Consider the following 13,706-nt stretch of genomic DNA (forward strand, 5'->3'; position numbering starts at 1 on the left):
AATCCGAGCTGCAACGTTTGGTGACAAATGCAAATTCCAGCCTAAATATTTTCCTCTGCTTGGCAGTGAGTCGATGCTGGTAAAAAGATGTACAACAAGTCCTCCTGCACAAATCCAGCTCTCCCAGGGTGCTGTGCTGGGTGTTCCTGCCCCCCAGCAGCAGGGAAGAGTGGCTGGGGTGGGAATGTGTCCTTCCCTGCCCAAACATCCCCTCTGGTCCCTCCAGGTGGGATTAACTGTGCCCTCTGAAGGCAGAGCTGTGCCAGGGGCACAGTGCTGCTGTGGCCATCAACTCAGCCTCCACGGGGTCATCCTGCATCCAGCCATCCCTCCCACGTGCTCTGTGCCTAGGAAAACGGGGTGGATCTGTGCATTTTGGTGAATTTAACCACTGTGTTTTCTTTGATTCCGTGGGTTTCTGGCCTCACAGTTCCAGCTGAACTCTGAGAAGTGTTGAAGTAGCAACAGAAATGGTTGTGATGGCACGTGGAGAGTCTGTTCACAGGGTTCTTTCTGATTTGTGGTATCCAAAGTTTCTTTTCCAGGAGGGTAATTCCTGTTGTCCCAACAGACAGGCAGGTCTGGGGTGGCACTGGTGCCTGCTCAAAGAGGGGCACACGCTTGGCTTTCCCTCTCCTGCCAAACTCAAACCATGTCCATATCTATGGATGTGTATCAGCATTCCTCCAGAATCTTTCCAGTTAATATTGTCAGATTCTGGGTTTGCTGTAAAAGCTTTCAGTGATCAAAAACAGATTTTTTTTTTTTTAACACACAAAAAAAAATAATTGTAGAACCCCAGAACCATTTGGGTTGGAAGCAAGCTTAAAGTCATCTTGTTTCACTCCCTTCCACAAAGCAGGCTGCTCAGAGCCCCTCTAATGACCTCAGGCATCGTGTGAGCTTTAATTAACCAATTTCATCTCGGTCTCCTTCCCTGCCACCCCCAGCACTGGGGGTGGGCACCCAGCACTTGTTGGGTTTGTTGGAGTGTTCTCCTGGCAGCTGGGAAGTGACTGGGGCATGGAGAGTAGTGAGGATTTGGATACAGAAGGCACAGAAACACATGGACTGCTTGGACTGAGCTGGGAGATTGTAAGACATAACTTCCCTGATTGTTTCTGGACCGAAAATTTCCTACCTTATTTGCAGCCAAATATCAAATGAACTGAAAGAGGGGAAATCTGGGTTAGAAATGAGGAAGGAATTGTTCCCTGTGAGGGTGGGGCCTGGCACAGGCTGCCCAGAGGTGCTGAGGCTGCCCCTGAATCCCTGGAAGTGTCCAAGGCCAGGCTGGAACACCCTGGGATAGTGGAAGGTGATCCTTGAGGGGATGGATCCCTGGAATGGGATCTGTGAGGTCCCTCCCAGCCCAAAGCTCTGTGATTCCCGATTCTGTTGTGTGTGAGAGCAGGAGGAATGCTGATCCCAGTAAAAGTGGAGACAGCTTTCCTTCCCTCACAGACTCCCTGTCCTGGTTTGAGGGAGACCATCTGCTCTGCATTTCCAGTAACTGTCATCCTCCCACAGCCATCAGAACACTTGTGATTGTGAGGGGAAAACCCACTTTTCTCTGTAATTAACAATTTGCATGTCTTGTCTTTCAGATGGGAAGAGGAGCTGACAAGAAGGATGAGCCTGGAATCCATGGTGGAAACCTTGAGAGAGGTGAGGTTTGGGCAGTTTGGAGTGAAAGGTGCAGGGGTTTTCTACACCTCTCCTCATGCTGCTCAGCATTTTATTTGCCTTTTAATTAAAAAATTGCCTTCTGGCTAGAGCAGCTGTGCTGCTGTAGAGGACAGTGCTAATGCTGGGAAGCTGGAGCAGGAAATGATGAAATTTGTGACAAAGTTTGTGACAAAGTGGGAGGAGGGAATGGAATTTACAACGGAGGGTAACAATTAAATTATACTAAAGAATTAAGTTCCATTTTAACCCCCTTTTTAACCAGCCTGCTCAGGCTGAGTGAGGAGCTTTGTGGGCTCTCCCTTCTCACCTCCTGGGTGTTTTCCCTTGCAGGAAGCCCAGGAAGCAGAAGCTCTCCAGGAGGAGCTGAATGAGAAGATTGAGAGGCTGAAAGCAGAGCTGGTGGTCTTTAAGGGTCTGATGAGTGATGTAAGTACAGAGGGCCCTCTGTGGGTGTGTGTCCTGCACATGGCTTCATCCACAGCCAGGTGATTAGGAGTGCTGCTGTGTAATTAGCGAGTGCTGCTGTGTAATTAGTGATGGCTGCTGGGATCTAATGCATCAGACAGATCCCCCTTCCCTGCTTCCTGTCTGGTCTGTGTGGAGATGCATTAACTGCTGCTTACTCATAACCAGGACTCTGCCCTCCCCTCCCTTCCCCACAGCTGCTGGGCAGCCTCAGATCTGGGAGAAAAGGGTTGGAAAAGTCCCAGACTGGGAGCAGGCTCTGAGCACCAGGAGCTGCTGGCATGGGGACTTCGCCTCGAGTCATGCACAAAAATCCTGTTCCTAAAGGAACAAGTTGTATGGAATCATGGACTGGTTTGGGTTGGAAGGAGCTTAAAGATCACTCAGTGCCACCCCTGCCATGGCAGGGACACCTTCCACTGTCCCAGGCTGCTCCAGCCCTGTCCAGCCTGGCCTTGGACACTGCCAGGGATCAGGGGCAGCCACAGCTGCTCTGGGCACCTCTGCCAGGGCCTGCCCACCCTCCCAGGGAGGAATAAGTGTTTCCCATCTCCCTTAATGAACTCTGAAAAGATGAATCCTGGTTCAGGTATTGGCTTTGCTTCCAGGGCTGGTTCAACCTCATGGCTTAAAAAAAAAAAAAAAAAAGGAAAGAAAGAAAGTCTTGTTTTCTCAGGAGTTTCCTCATGTCTGATTAGATACTGAGTTCTCTTCAAAGCCAGAGGATCTTTTAGGCCCTGCCTGGATAAAGTTCTTTTATTTAGAAGTGAGATCATGCAGGTATCTGGAAAGATAAGCCAGGTAAACATTAAGGTGCCTTTCTCAGTAAGTCTGAGGTAGTGCTGAAGCCACTTGTCTGAGGAATAAACCCTGTTACGCTGATTTATTCTGTAATTTTTGCACACAACAGCCTTCTCCTGAATTCACAGAAACCTGCAGAACCCGCTCCCAGGTGTCAAATCCATTCTCTCAGGGCCACTAGATCTGCTCATGGGAAATTTGGCAATTAGCTGTGTGTCCTTCTGGTGCTTAATCAAGGGTGGCTGTGCTGGGTTAGAGCCTGGAGGGGAGAGGCTGCTCAGGCTGGGGCCTGACTTCATTCACCCAGGAGCTGACGCTGCTGTGTGTGCAGAGAGGGAGGTGGTGCTGCAGGCAAACATCCTCCTGGGCTCAGGAAAGTGCTCTGGGCAGGCTTTAAGGGATGAGGGAACCCGAGGAAAGCACTGGGAGTGCTTGTTTTCAACCTCACTGGGCAAATATTTAGAAGAGAGAAGTGCAAAATGTTGGCACGTGGCTCTTTCCTTCCTGCAGATGAGGATCAGCCGCTTGGTGGGTGAGATTGTGTCGAGAGATTTATTTTCCTCAGAGTGTCTGGAAAACACAAATCTCCAAAGGTGGTTCACAGGGGCTGGAGAAGACTCTGTGTAAAAATTTAAACCAAAAAAACCTCAAACTCCAAAGGTGGTTCACAGGGACCAGAGAAGACTCTGTGTAAAAATTTAAAACAACAATCTCAGACTTTAAAGATGGTTCACAGGGGCTGGAGAAGACTCTGTAATAATTTAAAACTAAAAATGGTGGGAAAAAGCAAACCAAACCAACAGAAAGCCCCAAGGTTTCCTCTTGGAAAGGGGATTTGTTGTTTAAGTGTGGTCTGCAAAGGGTTTTTCCACTTTGTGTCCCAGGTGGAAGCATTGCTTAGGAGTGGAACTGTCCAGGAGAGCAAGTCTCAACTAGGATGGAAAATGTGCTTTGGGGTTTTTTTAATGTTTCTTCCTTCACAAGGAGCCAGATGTTCTGTCTGAGTGGGAGTACCTCAGAAATTAGAGCTACTACAAGGCAATATTTTTCACGCAGAAATTTTCATGCAGAACTTTAGCTGGGCTGGAAGCCAGGTTAGTGCCAGTGAGGAGTGTTCTCTGTGCCAAGGTTTTCATGGATCTCCTTGGATCCAGTCACGATTTGCTGGTTCCATGCTCTGGGTGCAGTTGCTGTGGAGCCTGGATTCTGGTTTAACAGCAGCTTCTCCGTGCAGGCACAACTTTTGTGTCTGGAAGAGGGGAAGTGTTGCATCCTCACCAGGATTTACATTTCACTCTGCTCTGCACACGCTACACAGGGGGGTGCTCTCCATTTTTCGAGTGTTATTTATGGAATCCCAGGATGGTTTGGGATGGAAGGGACCTTCAGGACAATCCAGTCCCACCCCCTGCCTGGGCAGGGACTCCTTCCACTATCCCAGGCTGCTCCAAGCCCAGCTTGAGCACTTCCAGGGCTGGGGCAGCCTCAGCTTCTCCGGGCATTCCATTGTGCCCCCCCGTTCTCACCCACCGAGGCTCCCCCATGCCACACTGAGCAGTTGTTTTGGGGTGGGTGCAGGCTTTTTTTCAGTGGCAAATCCCTCTGAGCTGGAACTTTGTTAGAATCAGGGGTGAGCTGTGGAGTCCTGAGACTGCCCGTGCTCTGCCTGCCCGAGAACAGGGTGTGCTGTTTAACACTGGTGTGGCCTGGGGTTCCAGAGATACTGTGGGGTATCTCTTCTTGCCTGAACTGTCTAATAATAGAAGATAATCCCTGCTGTCCTTCCTGCAGCCCATGACAGACCTGGACACAAAGATCCAAGAAAAGGCCATGAAGGTGGACATGGACATCTGCCGCCGAATCGATATCACGGCCAAGCTGTGCGATGTCGCGCAGCAGCGCAACTCGGAAGACGTTTCCAAGATTTTCCAGGTGATTAGGCCCTGAATTTTCCATAGGGCAGGGCAGGAGGGAGCAGTGCTGAGCAATGTGGTCCAGGTCATTTGCCTTTTCTTGAGCTCTCTCTCCGTAGCCATATTTCCCCCGCTGTCTGTCAGGGTAGCTCTGCTGCAGGAGCTGCTGCAGCACCAGGAGCACAAAGTGCAGAGTTTAACAAAAAAGGAGTTCCAGGATGATCTTTAAGCTGTGCTGTGAGTCTGATGCTAGTCTGCACTGAATGCAGGGAAAAAAAGCAGTGTTACAGGGTCTAGGTTTGTATAATTCTTCCCTCCCATTTGTTCCCTTCACAAGTGACAGGTTTTAAACTCGTGGAACTGTCATCTGAATGTTCTTATTTCTGGCTTGAGCTCTGTGGCCAGAAATAACATTTCTGTGATGGTGAGCTCTGGCTGCTCCAGTTGCTTTCCTTGGAGCTCCCTGGAGCTCGAAGGAAAGTCCTTTAATTTGCTCCAAAAGCGAGTGGTGACAGCTCTGCCTGGATCAAGGCTGTCACTCCCAGTGCAGCTGGTCTTGTCACAAGTGCAGTTTCAGCTCTGATTAACCCACCTTCCTTCTGCTTCCATCTAAATGTGTCTTGTTCAGGCTTTCAGTAAATCTGATGCTTTTCTGTGTATAGTGATAGCACACAGGGTGCTAAGTGCTGTCCAGAAACGCTGTAAAAGATCTTTGTGGGCTCTGCTGGTGAAGCTGTAGAAATGTTTGATGTTTTTTTCCCCTGGTGTTCCCCAAAAGACTCAAACTTCCTCAGAGAATTATTTCTCTGGCAAGTTGAGCCACTGTATGATGCCAGTGCCTCTTTCTTGTCTCTGAGGAGAATTGCTGAGTCTTTCTGCTCAGAGGTGGCTGCAGAGCACACTCCTGGTCAGGCCTGCAGGGGTTAAAATGACCAGGAGGATGACACCTTGGAGAGCAAGGCCAACAAGGGATTATTTGTGTGCCAAGAAAAGGGAAAACTGCTCTAGGTTGGGACTGGATTGTGTGTTTGTGGTTCTGGCACCAGCTGGGAGCATCCTGTGTTCCCAGCCCTCTGGGATCCTCTGGGATGGGAGCATCCCGTGTGTTCCCAGCCCTCTGGGATCATCCTGTGTGTTCCCTCTGTGGCCCTTGCAGGGGTGTCCCTTGAGTTCCCTGAACTTCATTTCTTGGGGGCTGTCCAGGCTTTTACATGGCTCAGCCAACTCTTCTTGTGTGCTGAGGATTCTCAATCTGCTGCTGCTGCTGGGGTGGGGCTGGCCCTGGAACAAAGGCTCTCTGGAAATTCCTCCCTTGAATAAAGGCTCTCTGGAAATTCCTCCCTGGAATAAAGGCTCTCTGGAAAGGCTTCCTGTCTGTTCCTTGCTGGGGTTCTGCGCTGGAGGCCACACCTGTGGTGGTGGCAGGAGAGGGAGAGTTCTGTCACTGCTCTCTGCCCAGGCACTGCCGCCCCTTCTGCTTTGCCCTGGCTCATCCCAGCCTTTCCCTGGCTCATCCCAGCCTCTGCATGGCCTCTGGCAGGTGCCAGGCCGGGCTCAGTGAGCACATGGACGTCCCCAGAGCGCTGGCAGCCTGCAGCTCGCTTTGCTCTCCCCAGCTGCTTCCTGTGCTCCGTGACCGCTCCCCAGGCCGGGCAGGGAATCCCTGGATCCCGGGAGCTGCTGGAACAGCAGCCACACCCACTCAGCCCTAACTCCTCTCCTCTCCTCTCCTTCCACCCTGATTTCCCCTCTCCAAGCCCTGCAGTCACTGCTGCTCTCTCCACCCCAGGTGGCTTCCAAGAAGAAGGAGCGGAAGCTGCCGTCGGACGAGGAGCTGTCGGAGCAGGACGCGGACAATGGGAGGTTCTCCGATGATGAGGTCAGCTGCTCCCTCAACATCACGGATGAGATGAAGAGGATGTTCAACCAGCTGTGAGTACCCTGGGAAAACTGCTCCTGACAGGCAGCCTGAGCCCCGGAATCTCTGAGCTGCCAGCGTGGCACAGGCCAGGAGGCTTTGGGGAGGTTCAAATAAAATTATCAAATTTCTTTTCCTCCCTCAAGTGGGAGGGACTACAGAGGATATAAAAAATACAGACTGGTTTTGCTGTTCTGGGTTGTTGCAAAAGAGGAAAAACACAATGAGAAAGGGTCAAAACCAGGAGTCTGTTCTGCATGTTGGGCTGAATATTTGATTTCTAGAGTTTGCTGCTGCTTGGCTGGATAGAATTTGAACTGAAAGCTCAGCTTGGGGTGAATTCAAACCTCTCAAGGTTTTTGAGATGTTTTTGAGTTGGGCTGCAGGCAAATGGGAGTGGTGGATCTGTCTGGAAGATCAGCAGACAACAATTTATAGACATCAGGAATGTTGGTGTTGTCAGCTGTTGCTGCAAAGTCCAGTCTCCCACACCGGAAGAACTGGAGCTTATTTTACCTAAAGCTTTATCCCTAAATGAAATCTTTTTGCCTAAAGCTTTACCCCAAAGCAAAGCTTTACCCCAAACCGAATTCCTCCCAGGAAGGAAGTTCGTAGCAGCCCAGGAGTGACTCTCAGCACGTGGTGCTGCTCTGAGCGGTTCAGGGAGGTGGCTGGAGGTGTGCCTTGTGTCCCTTCTCCCATCAGGGCCACGATGGGGGTGGCCACAGCCTGGTGGGGCTTTTTGGGCTCTCTGCTGTTCTCTTTTGGCAGAGGAGAGCCCCGAGCAGCAGCGTGGCTGTGACTGCAGCACCCCGGGGGGTGGGTGGGGGTGTCCCCTGCCAGCTCCTGCAGTGGCAGCAGAGCTCCCAGAGCTTTCCCACCCAGGGCAGGACAGGCTTTGTGTGGGGATGGTCTGGGCACCACCAGCTCCTTCTCTGCTGTCAGACACTGCCAGCAGTTCTGTTCCAGGGGGAGCATTTCCTTCTTTCTGCCTGAATTCCCTGTCTGGGATGGATGGTTTTTGCCAAAGCTGTGGATGATTCCCCTTCTTAGGGCTCCTTTCAGATGACTTTAGGCCCTCAGTAATAATCAGTGTAATAAATACAGATTTTTGACTTCTCCACTGCTAAATTCAGTGTGACAGCAGGCAGTGTGGATTTTTTAAAAAAGCAAGAAGTTAAAATGTACCTGCTAGGTTGGTCATGCATTTAGGTTTTAATTTTGTCCCCAAAGCTGCCCTGTGATACCCAGTTGTTTCTGGTCCTGTAATGAAATTCTTATCTCCAGGTCCCCGTGGCACAAGGTGCTACAGGAGCCTTGTTCTATCAAGCTGGGGTGAAAGTGTGGGTGGCTCATTGGGGATGGGCTTGGGGGTCTTTGTGAAGTAGAAGATAATAGCTTAGAAATAGATCGAGGAACTGGTATCATTAACAGAAACAAAAGAACTTGCTTTGTAGCTGTAATGAACTTAATTTTAAAAATTAAGTAGCACAAAATCTGAACTGCAGTGGGTTTTGTGTGAGGTCAGTCCAGGAGCCCTTGTGCTCTCTGACCAGGACAGATCTTGGAAAAAGAAAACGATTTGAAGAAGTGGAATTGCAAAAGGCACAATCATAAGTGTCCAAGTGTTTTAAATGACATTTTTGCGGTGCTGCTGATCCAGACAAACCTCCCGTCCCTTGCCAAGCTCTGCAGCCTCCTGGGTCAGCATTGGGCTCCTTCCTGAGATAGTATCAGCTCAGAGGAAGTGAGCTAAAGCCATAAAAATGCATCAGCGTGGAATCCAGGCTGCTTAGGGAGAAATTCCAGCTCTTTGTCAGGGCTCCTTAACCAGGATGAGGAGCGGCTACTGCTCTGTGCTCTGCAGCTTTCCTTTATTGCACAAGGTTTGAGCAGATAAGGGTGTGAAAGGCCACTCCTGCCTGTGTGCTCTGCCCTCCGCGGCTGCAGCAGTTCTGTGTGCCCTGCACATCTCGGGGGCTCAGCCTTTTCATCCTTGTTCCTTCCAGCCCGGTGTGTTCCAAGGGCTGCAGGGGTGCCCTTGGCTGAACTCCCCCGTGAAATCCGTGCGAGTTCTGAGCCTTGTGACATCCCCCGGGCTGTGTTTGGGCTCCTTTCCTTTGGAGGAAAGAACTGCTCCAAACATTTCTGTGGTTTTGCAAACAGGGGAAGCTACTGTGCAGCTCCATCTGGAGGGCAGAGCCAGGCCTTGTGCTCGGAGCAGCGGCTCCAACAAGGCTCTTTTATTCTGCCCTGGGGTGGCAGAGAGCCCAGGAGAGAGGGGCCTGGCCAGCGGCACAGGCTGTTTGTAAAAGCTGTGAGGATTTCCAGCCGCTGCACTGTCCCCTCATTCAGCTCTCATAGCCCATTTTTCTAGACAATTAATTAAAGGGCTGGGGTGCTTTGGTTGATGCTTGTTTGTTCTCTCAGCCGGGAGACGTTTGATTTCGATGACGACTGCGACAGTTTAACGTGGGAGGAGAACGAGGAAACGCTGCTGCTGTGGGAAGACTTCACCAACTGCAACCCCTCCATTGACCTCCAAGGAGAGGTGAGTTCATTCCCGTTATTTTCTCCCAGTCTTCTCTGCAGAAACTCTCCCTCAGCTACTCCTTTACAGCCATTTGAGCCTGTGGGTGTTTGACCGGTGATCTAGTTTGCCGCACAAACTGACTTTGATTTTAAAATCCTCTTAGTGCTTCCCCTCTGTGGTTGATTTGCAGTCTGTGCAATCACTTTATTGGCCAAACTTTACTTCCTTGGCTCCTTCAGACTGATTATTTAAAATACTGAGTGAGAGATGAAGGATCCAAGGTGTCTGTTCCAGGAGCATCAGGGAATCTGTCACCCTTTAGAGCTTTAGAGAAAGCTCTGGGCTGACAGGAAGGAGGTTTAGATTTGATATTAGGAAAAAATCCTTCCCTGTGAGGGTGGGGGTGCCCAGAGAAGCTGTGGCTGCTCCATCCCTGGAAGTGTCCAAGGCCAGGCTGGATGGGCTTGGGAGCAGCCTGGGACAGTGGAAGGTGTCCCTGCCCATGGCAGGGGGTGGAATCAGGTGAAATTTAAGCTCCTTCCAGCCCAAACCAGTCTGGAATTCTGTCGTCTTCCACAGCACCTCACTCTCTCTGTGGATTGTCATTCACATTTTAATGATGATAATATGTGGAGTGCAGGGCATGGGGTGGCACAGTTGTTCCTGTGGGGAGCTGAGCAACCTCGGTGTGGGCTGGGAGGGTGTTGAAGGGTGCAAATCCCACCCCAGACAAAGAACCTGTGGTTGCAGGACCACAGAAAGCCCCAGGGATCCTCTGGACCTGTGAATCTTGTGCTTCCCTCTGCCCAGTCAGTGGGGATCTGCTGGCTGTGGTGGATAATGAACAGCTTCCTTTTAATCCTAAAATCCCAGGGAAAGGCAGCTAATCCAGCCACTCCAGAGCCTTCTTAAACCAGCCTGGAGAGGGCTGGGAATGGCAGGAAATGGCTGTGGATGGGCTGGGAATGGCAGGAAATGGCTGGGAATAGCAGGGAATGATGGAATGGCTGGGAATGGCGATGGATGGGCTGGGAATGGCAGGGAACAGTCTGGGAATAGCTGGGAACAGGCTGGGAGTGGCTGTGGATGGACTGGGAATGGCAGGCAATGGGGCTGGGAATAGCAGGGAAAAGTCTGGGAATGGGCTGGGAACAGGCTGGGAGTTGCTGGGACTGGCACGGAATGGTAGAATGGCTGGGAATGGCAGGGAACAGCCTGGGAATGATGGAATGGCAGGGAGTGGTTGGGAATGGCTGAGAATGGCTGGGAACAGGCTGGGAATGATGGAATGGCTGGGAGCAGCCTGGGAATGATGGAATGGCAGGGAATGGTTGGGAATGGCTGAGAATGGCTGGGAACAGGCTGGGAATGATGGAATGGCTGGGAATGGCAGGGAGCAGCCTGGGAATGATGGAATGGCAGGGAATGGTTGGGAATGGCTGAGAATGGCTGGGAACAGGCTGGGAATGGTTGGGAATGGCAGGGAGCAGCCTGGGAATGATGGAATGGCTGGGAATGATGGAATGGCAGGGAGCAGCCTGGGAATGATGGCATGGCTGGGAATGGCCGGGTTACTGCCTCCCTGAGCAGCACAGGCTGGGAGGTGGGAGATGATCCCGCTGCCTCCCAGCCTGGGAAGATGCTGAGGCAGCAGCCTGGGGGACGTTGCCTCGTGCTGGCTGCCAGGGCGCGTTCGTGTTCCACCTCCCCGTTCCTGGATCATCCATCCGGAGCTCGAGGAGCCTCTGGGGATTACTGGGAACTGCTGGGGCTGCAGAAACCGCGCCGAGCTGGAGCAGAGAGCGGCAGGGGGATAACGGGAGCAGAGAGCGGCAGCGATAACGAGGAGAGGGAGAGTGGCAGGGTGATAACGAGGAGCCTCGTGCAGGAATTAATGACAGCTGATTTGCATACGCCGGGCGTGCCTGGCTAAGCACGCAATAGCGCCGAGCCCAGGCCCCGCGCGGGGAAACTCTAAAGATTTTAAGAAGCTTAAATCCTTCTAAATGAAAATTATACAAGGAAAGGGTAGATTTGGCTTGTAGATGGAGGTTCAGAATAAAGACTGCTCCGGCTGTGCCTGCTCTTTAACATGTGCTTTACATGCCTGAATCTTCCTTCCGTGGGTTTTATTCCTTTCAAGTTCTTACACGCTGCCCTCGCCACCTTCTTTTATGACCTTCCTCCTTAAAGCTCTTCTGCATATAAAAGGATCAGCGGGATGATTCTTGTAACTCCAGGCTGGATAGCCTGGCGTGGCTACCAGGAATGAACCCTATAAATCTGCCACAAATGTGGCCAGAGCATGGAAACCCCATTAACACTCATTGGTGCAGTTGTGTTAATTTGAGGATCATTTTTTAATGGAAAATGGAGATGGCTGAAGACTTGAAAGAGGAAACAGTGACGTTGTGGTGCCTTTTTGGGCAGCACGAAACAGCTCTGTCTGTTTGGGAGCCCAGACTGTGCTGTCAGTCCAAAGGAGGAGCTTTCCTGTGGGACAGCATTTGTTCCTGCTTTATCCAGCAGTGCAGGAATTCCAGTGGGAATCCATAAGTGCACTGGAGAGTGATGATCTGTAACTGGAAAATGAGAATTCCAGTGCAAAGCTGTGAGTAGCAGTGTGGTCAATGCAGGGAAAATTAAAAGTTTCATGGCTGGAGAGCAATTCCAGACTGTCCAAGTGTGATCAGGCTGTGAAAGGCTCAGGAAAATCCAGGGGGTTGGTGCTGTGGAATGCAGCAGGTGCGTGGGTTTAATTGCTGGAGCCTTGATCAGACCTTGCCTTGTGTGTCCAGAGCTGTGGTCATGGCACAGAAATGTTTTTTCCTGATATTTCAGATTGAAGAAGAATATTCCTGGCCTATGTAAAAATGTCTTTAAAAAATCAGTGCATGAAGGAACACAACAACCTGCATTTCCAGGGGAGGTTAAATAAAATCTTCAGTTCACTCCTGAATTCCTTTATTTCCTTGCTAATTGTTTGTGTCCTCCTTTCCCCTGCAGGAAGAAAACCTGGGAAACTTGATCCACGAGACAGAGTCGTTCTTCAAAACGAGAGACAAGGAATACCAGGAGACAATAGGGCAGATAGAGGTGAGGAAGGGGAATTGTTCCTGATGGATGGACACAGCACAGAGCTGTGCTCTGGGGTGTCCCAGAGGGAAGCAGGAATGTCCATATATCCAAGAATGCAAAGGCATTTCCTTCTGGCATGCCCTGGGGATTTTTCTAAATGCCATTCTCTGGGCTATTATTGCTCCATACTTCAGCACTGAGCATAAATCTGAGGCTGGTGGAGAGAGAACCTGCAGAACAAAGGGAATAAAACACACTATTATTCTTTTTTCCCCCTTTGTTCTGCATGTCCATCCTCACCCTGGGAAATGCTTCCCAGGACCTGGCCTCACAGGTTGCCAGAAACAGCAGCTGGAGCTTCTCAAAATCTCTGTCCTGCCTGGAGCTGCTTTCATTAATTACTGCCTGTTGACAAACAAGGTGCCAAGAGCAGGAAAAACCCTCCAGGGCTGTTCAGAACCATCAGAGGCTCTGATTGCCCTTCCTGGGCTCATGAATGGCAGTTAGAGCAGTGAGGTGAAATGTGCACTGCGGGCTGTTAGGGTGGGCAGCTGAGGCAGTGTGAGAAGTGCGGGGAAACTGGGATTGCTCCTCCCCTGAAGCTGATTCCTTGCTCTTCTTTGCCCCAGCTGGAACTGGCCACAGCCAAGAGCGACATGAACCGGCACCTGCACGAGTACATGGAGATGTGCAGCATGAAACGGGGCCTGGACGTGCAGATGGAAACCTGCAGGAGGCTCATCAAGGGCTCAGCTGACAGGTGAGGGCTCCTCTGCTGCCCCAGGAGCTCCTTCCCGCTGGAGTTCTGGATGCTGAGGATTTCAGGCTTTCTGTGCTGACAGGCTGACCCCCAGGAGAGCACTGCATCTGACCTGAGGCTGTGGAGAAGGCTTCCAAAATGGAATGATAACGTTGGGATTATGGGTGTGTGGTTGGTTAGAAGTGTGTGATATCACAGGGTGGAAAACTTACTTTGGGGTTTTAGAATATAGTAATATATATGGAGCAAGATGGAGGTTTTAGGGTGAAGAAGAAGGTTTCTTTACCTTCTTCTTCACCTTCATCCTCACCTTCTTCTTCATGGGTTTGGGTGGTATTTTGTAACTGGACAGAAAAGCCCGCATTGCGGATTCGAGGGATTAGTTACTGGGTTAAAAGTGAAAATAATTTAGGTGTCATTTCTTAATTGGATAGTTTAGCCTTAAAAGGTCTTGTAGAGAAAGATTGTTGGCCGTTTTGTGCCTTTTCTTGGCCATTTTTGTTGGTGAAGAACTGCAGAACTCACTGCTGTGGGACTGTAACATAGGTA

At 50.7% G+C, this 13,706-nt stretch overlaps 1 protein-coding gene across 1 annotated transcript in view; it reads left to right on the top strand.

Moving 5' to 3' along the window:
- Positions 1 to 13,706, top strand: part of IFFO2 (intermediate filament family orphan 2) — a 48,091-nt gene that overhangs the window by 27,162 nt on the left and 7,223 nt on the right. The window contains exons 2-8 of the mRNA XM_053997512.1: positions 1,608 to 1,668; positions 2,020 to 2,115; positions 4,747 to 4,887; positions 6,658 to 6,800; positions 9,217 to 9,337; positions 12,326 to 12,415; positions 13,027 to 13,157. Coding sequence (XP_053853487.1) covers positions 1,608 to 1,668; positions 2,020 to 2,115; positions 4,747 to 4,887; positions 6,658 to 6,800; positions 9,217 to 9,337; positions 12,326 to 12,415; positions 13,027 to 13,157 — 783 coding nt within the window. The remainder of the gene's footprint in view (positions 1 to 1,607; positions 1,669 to 2,019; positions 2,116 to 4,746; positions 4,888 to 6,657; positions 6,801 to 9,216; positions 9,338 to 12,325; positions 12,416 to 13,026; positions 13,158 to 13,706) is intronic.

This window comes from Vidua macroura, chromosome 23 (genome assembly GCF_024509145.1).
Source record: "Vidua macroura isolate BioBank_ID:100142 chromosome 23, ASM2450914v1, whole genome shotgun sequence".
Classification (NCBI taxonomy): Eukaryota; Metazoa; Chordata; class Aves; order Passeriformes; family Viduidae; genus Vidua; species Vidua macroura.